Raw genomic sequence first — 9,378 nt, forward strand, 5'->3', positions numbered from 1 at the left:
ACCTTTGGACAGAGGAACATGTTAAATGATACCATGGAGATGTACCCAACAAACTCCAGACTGTGAAACCATAAGACGAGTAACCCAATTTCTTCAATAAATAAGTTGAAAGGAAAAAGGGAGGGGAGCCTATAGATTAACAGAGGCTTAGGAGACATCAACCAAATAAATGTGACTCTATTTTAGATTCTGACTTGAGAAAAACAACTAAAAGTTTATGAGACAAGCAGGGTAATTTGAAAAGGAATTATTGTCAGTTTTCTTGAGTATGATAATGGTATTTGGTCTTTTTTTTTTTTCCCCCCAAGAGTTCTTTTAGTAGTGCATACTGAAATTGCTTAGTGATAAAATTGGGGAGGGGACTTTAGAGCACTTCGTTACCATTTGCCAAAAAGACCCATAAAAATAAATGTATTTTATGATAAAATAGTATTAGTATATGTCCAAGTAAATCATCTTTGGAAACACTGGCTTTGGAGAAATTAAAATTGAAGTCCAGTGTGAAGGCCTGAAATGGTGAGTTCCGTGAAGCTAAGCTTGGTCAAATGTTTGGCAATTGAAGAGGTATTAGACGCCAACTGAAGAATAGCCAATTAAGAAAAGAAATCCTAAACTAGAAATACATCTCTAGAGCTGAGAGCAGGGGCCCACCCGATGGCCGAGTGGCTAAGTTTGGTGCTCCGCTTCGGTGGCCCAGGGTTTCGCCTTTGGTGATAAAAAGGAAAAATAAAATCTTTAAATCACCAATCCCTAAATCTACCCTCTTTCTAAAAAAATAAAAATAAAAAAGCTGAGAGCAAAGGGTGGTTGTCTGAAAACTAAGTCAACTTATAGCTCAAAAGCAAATAAGCTCTCAGGGTGAAATTCTTGGCCCATGCCCCCCATATAGGGAGACCGATTTTGGCTCAGTCGAAGGAAGCGTTAGCCAACACTTAGGGCCGTCCAACAAGAGAACAGGTTGCCTTTGGGGGTAATGAGTTCTCTTTCAAGCAGAGGTTTAACAACTGGCAAAAGGAGGATTCAGTGCTGGACTAGAAGTTAGATGAACTGACCTGTGGTTCCTTGAATCCCTGGATGGGACCACCAAGAGCAGCAGAAACTAGAGAAAATTCTCTATTGATCACACTTGTACAGACTGGCATAAACTGTTCCTGGTGTCCAGTAGATAAAGTGAGGCAACTGTGGCCTTAGTTGTGTTGGCTGCTGCTGCTTTTTTTTTTTTCCCCAAAGATTTTATTTTTTTCCTTTTTCTCCCCAAAGCCCCCCGGTACATAGTTGTATATTCTTCGTTGTGGGTCCTTCTAGTTGTGGCATGTGGGACACTGCCTCAGCGTGGTTTGATGAGCAGTGCCATGTTCGCGCCCAGGATTCGAACCAACGAAACACTGGGCTGCCTGCAGCGGAGTGTGTGAACTTAACCACTTGGCCACGGCCATGGGGCCAGCCCCTGGCTGCTTCTTTAAACATCTTGCAAATTCCTAACTGCCACCTCCACTGAAGAATGCATCTCCTGCTGGGAACTGAAAGCAAATGTTTGCCGCTCTTCAGGAGAATCTCACCAAGTAACAGATCCTCTTCAGTTAGTAATTGCATGTGGCCCAGACAAACAATGGTTATCATGTTCTCCAGACTGTCTAAAGAAATTATATACATTATATATACATTTAGACACAGATATGATACCTTGCTTTAAGGAACTGATGTTCTGAGGCAACTGATTTCTTTTTTTCCTTTATCTTTTTTTTGTTTATATATATAATCCACATACCATAAAATTCACCCTTTTAAAGGCAACCGATTCTTTTTTGACATTTTCTTTCTTCTCCCCAAAGCCCCCCACTACATAGTTGTGTATTCTAGTTGTGAGTGCCTCTGGTTGTGCTATGTGGGACGTCGCCTCAGCATGGCCTGATGAGTGGTGCCATGTCCATGCCCAGGATCCGAACTGGCAAAACCCTGGGCCACCAAAGCAGAGTCTGTGGACGTAACCACTTGGCCACGGTGCTGGCCCCTAGGCATTTTGATTTGATATTTACTCTAGGAAGCCTTTGGAAAAGTGCTCCACTCAGCTAGAATAGCTCTTATTGGATGTAGGTATATCTTGCCTTGTTTTACCAAGGAGTTAAGGCAGTAATGTATTTGCATAAATAAAATTAGCCACATGAAAGATAAACTAAAAGGTTATTCCAACACAAGGAAAGTGAAAGCCATAAAAGTCACTCTTTCAGCCATGAAAATGTTAAGCATCAATCTTAGCTTCCCATACTGCCCCAGGTAAGCTTTCTTTGGCCAATTTTTCGATGCTCAGCTCTGTCTCCTTTGTATAACTCAAAAACAGTAAAAGTAACAGCTAGTACAAGTTAACAGTGCTGAATATAACAGACAAATCCAAAAGGAAGAGAAATTCAGAAACTCATATTTTCACCTTTTTCTGTATTTTCCTTCCTGAGTTTTTTGTACTCAGTTCCTATGTGCCAAAAAGAGAAGGGTTTGTAGGGAGCTTTCTAGTCCATTCTACAGCACTACTCCTTTTCCCCACAGACTGGGCCAGACCCCTCTCATACATTCCTAGAACTCCTTTTATCCCCCAGCCCACATCAACACCCCAAACTCCCATTTCTCTGCTACCTCTAGTTAATAACCGCCTGTGCGACTGTAGAGAAGTAATTTGACCTCTCTAGGCTGTCGTCACACTTTTTAAGGGAGGGAGTTGGACTAGATGAACTATAAGATTCTCTCGTCTTGAGTTTCTTGCTCTAGTTTTCCCAAGCACCCATCATTTCCACACCACTGGCCCTCAACCCACCCCACAAACCGACCACCAGGAGCTTAGTATTTTCTGCCTTTCAATTCCTCCTCTTCAGAGACCTCAATTCATGTTTATGACATGTAGGCAAAAATTTCAAATCGTCAAGATGGTATCTGTTGTTGAAATAGTCAACCAAAGGTCTTTCTACATGGAAAGCAGAGGTAAAGGGGTCAGAGAGCAAAGCCCAACACCCAGAGGACGAAAAAGGAAACACCTTCTAGTCCTTGGTTAACCAGCTTCAACAATGTTTTAAACCAGCATAACACACACGGTGTTTGGAGTCACAAGCTATGGTTCAAATTCTGGCTTGCCCCTTGACTAGCTCTGTGACCTAGAACGAGTTAACTTTTTGAGTCTAACAAGTTGATTTTTGAGTCTCAAGTTTCCTTGTCAGTGGGGAAAAAAGGGGAGGGGGCTAATACATCATAAGGTTCTTAAGGATTAAATGAGTATTTATATGAAGTTCCCAATACAGCCCAGTACAATAAGCCATAATTGTGTAAGATTCCCTAATTTGTATACATTTCCTCAGTAAAATCTACATGGCCTTCTGCCTATCTCACTTTTCCCCTCATAAGCACCCTGACCCACCCCTACCCCAAGCACAGATGTCAGATTCCTAAAAGATCTGGAGGAGGGGTATGAAAGAATCAGGAGGTCTGAAGGTTTGCGGAAGAAACCAGCCAACACCAGTTCAAAGAGAGAACTTTCACTGCTGGCTTTATGGTGCAGAACGAGGGATGAGAAGCAACTACACCTCAGGAAAATTCCCAGTGCCCTTGGAGAGATGCTGACTGAGATGCTCTACCCCATAAAGTCCTGCTATCTGGCCGGATAAAGAAAAGGGTAGGAACCTTCAGCAGGGGCAGAATCTTCATTCTGTCACCCAGCAGGGGAAACGAGATGCTTCCAGCCTTCTGTGCTGCCCCCTATCGATGGGAAGAGCAGGCCTAGCATCAGCTCATGCTCCCCCAGATGTTAGTTTTGGGGGCCAAGCAGAAAATCTTTTGGTGGCCCTCTATCACTGCTGTTCTGTCTGACTGCTGTAGGGGAGCCAGGGAAGGGCTGCACTCCTAGCAGGGGCTGGCCTCTGGATCCGGTTTGCTGCGTTTGGCCAGGTCCTCATTGTGAGCCTTGCGGATGTGGCGGTACAGGTCCCCTGACTGCGTGTAGCTGCGCAGGCAGTAGCGGCACTCATAGGGTCGCTCACGTGTGTGCACTGTGGCATGTCGCCGTAGCGTGTACGAGCATGAGAATGTCTTCCCACATGTCTTACAAGTGGGAACGTCTTCAATAGAAATGCCAAAGCTTCCTGGGGCTGCTTCATACTCAGAAGGCAGGTAAACTGGCTCATGCAGGGCCGGGGGAGCAGGCAGAGGTGAAGTCACCAGTCCTCGATGATACTGCCCTAGACCTGGCAGCAAATGGTAGGGCAGGTGAGGATCTGAGGGCAGGAAGTGGTCACTTGGCCCCACCTCCTCCAGTCCTGCTGCCCTTGGCTCCTCAAAAGCCTCTGGCTGGGGGGGCTGTCCACCATACATTGCTCCTGCAGGTGGGAACGGTCCTTCGGGACCCTGAGGCTGTTCCTCTGACACATCAGTCTCCTCGTCGGAAATCACAATAGCTTCTACTTTCACCTGGACCAGCTCAGCTTCCGCTGGGGCTGGGCCTGGGGCTGCAGCCGAAGTTGCAGGATAGAAGGCTTGCAATGGTCCTCCAGTACCCCTCGGTTCCACCACCCTCAGACCCTCAGAACCCACATCAAGGGGAGCCAGTGGTTCCACTGAAATTGTTGGGAGGCCAGAAGAAAAGTAGTTTGCAGGTATAGTCTCTGTGGAGCTACTGGGGCTAGCGAGAGAGACAGCAGCCACTGGTGGAGGCGGCGCCCGTAGATGAGGTGAATCAACCTCCACACCAGGCTGTGTAGTGTCTGCCCCACCGGGGACTGGTGGCTCATCTGGAGGACAGACAGTAGGTGAGGGAGCAGCAGGGCCTTTCCATTCCCCTTTGCCCCAAGGGCCTGATGTCTCAGGAGATGCCAGCGAAGGGTGGGGCCCACGGGAAATGGTGGAGAAAAACTCCAAACTAGGGGGCTGTGAGTTGGTTTCCTCCTCCTTCTTGGTACTGTCCGCTTCTGCTAGGGCCCGGGCTTGCAGCCGCCGCTTGCACACCTTGACGATGTCGTTCATATGCAAGTAGCTGGCAGCTGCCAGCACATCCTCCACAGGGGTATCCTCCCTCAGGACCAGCTGTCCAGCGTACATAAAGTCCAGAAGCAAGCCAAAAGCTGGGGCCGTGACAATCTCATTGTGGATACACACCAGATCCCTCTTGTCTAGTTCCCGCTCCTTGTAGAAAAGCTGGAAGAATGGGCTGCAGGAGGCCAACACAGCCCGATGGGCCAAGAACTGGGTGTTACCCACCATCACAGTACAGTCACAAAGGAAACCCTGGGACCGCTGCTCGCGGAGGCTCTGCAACAGCTGCTGGCTGTGCTCTGGGAACTCCATAGCACCCCACGAGGGGACCTAGAAAGGTCCCCACCAATGGCTCCCTGAGAAGAGAGGACAGTGAGTTAGGGCAGGTAACCTCCCCAGCAACCTTAATGTCAGCCCTGAGCTATCACTTGCCATCCCAAAGCCTCTGGCAACACCATCCCGACCTCAAGACGCTAGGTTAAATCACTATCCTTCGTTCTCCTAGGTCACACCCAGCGGTCTCCTTTTAGACCCGCCCCTCGCCCTAACCTTAGCAGTAGGCCCCGCCCATACGGCGAAGCCCTGCCCCCGGAAGTTCCGCCCCCTAGCCAGCCTCCGCTTCCTCGATGCCCACCGGATAGCTCCTAGCAGCTCCTCCAACTAGAAGTCTCTTTCGCTCCCAGGCCTTCCCGAGCGATACCCCTACGCCCCATTCCGGGAACTCCCTAAGCCTCTGTCTCTCGCATTCCAGGGGCTAAGAAGCCCCAGGGTGGGAACTAGCAGAGAAACCTGATCCTTACCCACCACCGATCAGCCACCGAGCGAGCTCCGCCCCTTCCCACCTTCTCAGTTTTAATTGGTTCAAGTTTGCCGTCCCCCGTCCCGGATTGGTCCACTGCCCAGTAACCATCCCCCGCGCTCTGAGCGGCGTCCCCAGTGGGTGCTCGTGGCCGTCGCTCAGGCAGCTAGGCGTCGGATTGGTTGGCACTCCTGTCCTAAACTTTTCCTCCTCGTCCCGCCTTCTTTGCCTCAGAGCCCTGTGGATTGGCTGAGATTCTCCATCTACCTGGGGCCGGTTGTAGGGCGGGGACAGGCTCTAGGGAGCAGAGCGCGAGGTACGCCAGCGCTCACACTGTATGCCTTGTCTGATAGCACGTCGCCTTCGCTGCAGGGTAACCGGGAAAAGGAGAACCAAAGAAGTGATGTGGTACCCGGGAGGCTCAGGTCCTAGACCGGGCTCTGCACTGTCCGTGAGCAATAGCCACAACTCTCTCAACTGCGGTTCTCTTTAAGGTCCCTTCCTTCCTCAAAAATTCCAGGATTCCCTACTGCTTCACTCTCCCCAGTCTGATGGTTCCGGGGTCCTGCTCAGTAATGGTGGTGTCAGAAACTAGCTGCAGCCCCAATGCTGTGTAGTGTCTGTGCACTGAAATAAAGAGTCTAGGGGCCCGCCCCGTGGCCTAGTGGTTAAGTTCCCGCACTCCTCTTGGGTGGCCTGAGGTTTCGCTGGTGCGGATCCCGGGTGCGGACATGGCATCCCTCATCAGGCCATGCTGAGGCGGTGTCCCACATAGCACAACCAGAAGGACCTACAACTAGAATATACAACTATGTACTGGAGGGCTTTGGGGAGAATAAGAAGATTGCCAACAGGTGTTAGCTCAGGCGCCTATCTTAAAAAAAAAAAAAGAGTCTAGGTGATGTTAGTGAAGTTTGTTCACTAATCAGCGTGAGAAGTTCAAACCCCTGGGATACAATTCAACAAAGTGCTCTGATGAAACTGCTCCAAGGTGTGTGAGTTTAAATGCAGTTTCTCTCTCTTTCACAAAACAGTGTAGGTACAGGGAAGAGGAAAAGAAAAAAACTTACAACTAGATTTCATGTGTGTCAAAAAAGAAGGGATAGAGTACATCTGGTCTTTTCTCTAGATTATACACTGAAGGTAACATAAACAAAAATTTCTTGGTTCTACATCAAACAAGTTCAGAGATGCCCAGGTTATCTATGTGTGGAGGGAGGCAAGGCACAATGATTCCCTCAATCTCTAAGAAATGCAGCTGAGAAATATGGGAGCGAGCCACTCTTTATCTTTTCCTATTGTGGATCTATCCAGCTGGTGTCTTCAATCATGAGGTATGGGATTGCAAGGTCATTTTGACACAGGCTGAAGATTGCCTGCATGGCTGCCTCACAGCACAGCATGGATTTTATTGTACTGACTTAAAGCCTATGCAGTTTGCTTGTTAGATTCTCCTGTTAGGCCAGGCAGAGGGATCCCAAAAATCTGTCTACATGTCCTTAGCCTGAACCCTATAGTCAACTTCTATGACTGGAGCATACTGGGCACATGCTGATAGGAAGGGAGGGGATGGGATCAAGGGCCTCAAGTATGCTAGAACAGGAAAGTAAAGAGTGTGGCTACTGCTGAAGAAATCTTTGAGAGTCCCTAGGCAACCAGAGGAAAGGACTATAAAGTGGGAGTCAGTGATAGCTGCCTCTTACCTGATCTGGGCAGTGTGTCGACAGGGTTGCCAGAGGAGTAACTCAGTGCCCACTTATTCACCCCTTCACCCACCACCACACTAAGCATCTCCCCTTGTTCTGCAGTGAAGCCCACCAGTCAGACCTAACCAGAACTAGGGACAGTTCATCTACCTTCCATCCTTACCCTAGAGACATGCAGGCCACACTGGCCTCGGCTTGAAGGTGCCTACATCTTCAAGGTGGTCTTCCAAGCCATACAATATTTATGGTATAGAAATTAAAACTAATTTAAATAACATTTTCATATTTTATTAAAAATAACTGTATTTTCCCAAAAAAGTGTAGTGAAAATAGTGGCATTGTTTTACTTTTTTTCCTTAATATCTGGCTTAGTAGAAGACAGCTGGATTCTCGCCTCTTCTGTTTTCAAGTTATTATGATACATTGCTTTGATTATGTGAAGACAGTCTGGCCTCACACAGATGAGTAGGCGTGGAATCCATTGGCCATGGTGAGGAGTTTGTATTTTATTCTAAGTTTAACGGGAAGCCATTTAAGCAGGGGAGTGTTCTGATATGATTCTTGTTTTTAAAGATTTTATTTTATTTTTCTTTTTCTCCCCAAAGCCCCCCAGTACATAGTTGTATATTCTTTGTGTGGGTCCTTCTAGTTGTGGCATGTGGGACACTGCCTCAGTGTGGTTTGACGAGCAGTGCCATGTCCGCGCCCAGGATTCGAACCAACGAAACACTGGGCTGCCTGCAGGGGAGCGCGCAAACTTAACCACTCAGCCATGGGGCCAGACCCTGATTCTTGTTTTTAAAGGCTTATCATGGCTACTCTGTGGAGAAGGGACAGTGGGGATCAAAGTGGGAGCAGGGAGGAGGGTATGGAAATGTTCCAGCAAGATATGATGGTGGCTAGACAAGGGTAGTGGTGGTGGAGCTGGAGAGAAGTGCTGGGTCAACAGAATTTGCTAAAATTCAGGTAGGAGATGAGGGAAAGAGAAACAAGAAGTCAAAGATGGCCAGAATTTTAGCATGAGCAATGGTGTGGCTGACAGAGCCATTTTCTGAGATGTGGACAATGGGGAGGAAAATTGAGAGTTCTGTTTCTGACCCTTTAAGTGGAGCTTCTCCTCAGCCCGTTAGACTTGTGAGCCTGAAGATCAGCAAACGCTGGGGCTAGAGATATCATCAGCTCATAGATTATGTTTAAAGCTAAGGAACTGGAAGGAAAACCACCTGTAGGAGAGAAGGCTGCTGGAGTTGCTAAGCAGTAAGGAGCATAGGCTGTTTGGGAAGCTTAAGCAATTCTGTTTCTACAGGTTCAGAAGAGATCAGAATGAAGATGAGTCTGAGTTTGGGCACGAAGACTATGTGTGTGGCACACTCTGGGATGGCCGTGCAAAATTGACCTAGACTTTTTCAATTACAGTTCTTTTAACCTCTGTGCAAGTGTGAAAAAGGTGTCCTTTCTGGTCAGTGCAGCCTAGTAGCCACAAGAGCTTAATAAGCCAAGGATGTGCTATGCCGGGGTCCCGCCCCGGCGGAGTCCAGGTTCCCAAGGGATGGACGGCGTCGGCGCAATGAGGGAGGGGGAAAATAAGGGGACGTGAGACTTGGGTTGGTGTTAGCAAGTCCGACTTTACTGTGCACAAGTGTCATTTATATATTTTTCAGGATTAGTACAGAAATGGTTCTACAAATATTCTCAGAGAGATAAGGAAGTAAAAAACGAGCACAAGAATATTTATTAGCATTCTATTCTATAGAGCATAAGGTTAATGGTAGTCTTCTCCGCAATTAACTAGTGTTTGTTGTCTCTAAGCTAAAGGAGATAGGTACCTAGGCATCTGTTGTAATTCATGGTAAAGTTAAATCAAAG

General features: G+C 47.7%; 1 protein-coding gene across 1 annotated transcript; it reads right to left on the bottom strand.

Moving 5' to 3' along the window:
• Positions 1-1,749: 1,749 nt before the first annotated feature.
• Positions 1,750-5,855, bottom strand: ZBTB3 (zinc finger and BTB domain containing 3). Its single transcript, XM_014834370.3, has 2 exons — positions 5,808-5,855; positions 1,750-5,363 (listed from the first exon to the last, which is right to left on the bottom strand). The coding sequence occupies exon 2, from the start codon at positions 5,317-5,319 to the stop codon at positions 3,883-3,885; it is 1,437 nt and encodes a 478-aa protein (XP_014689856.1). The 5' UTR covers positions 5,320-5,363; positions 5,808-5,855; the 3' UTR covers positions 1,750-3,882.
• Positions 5,856-9,378: the final 3,523 nt, after the last annotated feature.

The sequence above is a fragment of the Equus asinus genome, chromosome 17 (assembly GCF_041296235.1).
Source record: "Equus asinus isolate D_3611 breed Donkey chromosome 17, EquAss-T2T_v2, whole genome shotgun sequence".
In the NCBI taxonomy this organism is placed as follows: domain Eukaryota; kingdom Metazoa; phylum Chordata; class Mammalia; order Perissodactyla; family Equidae; genus Equus; species Equus asinus.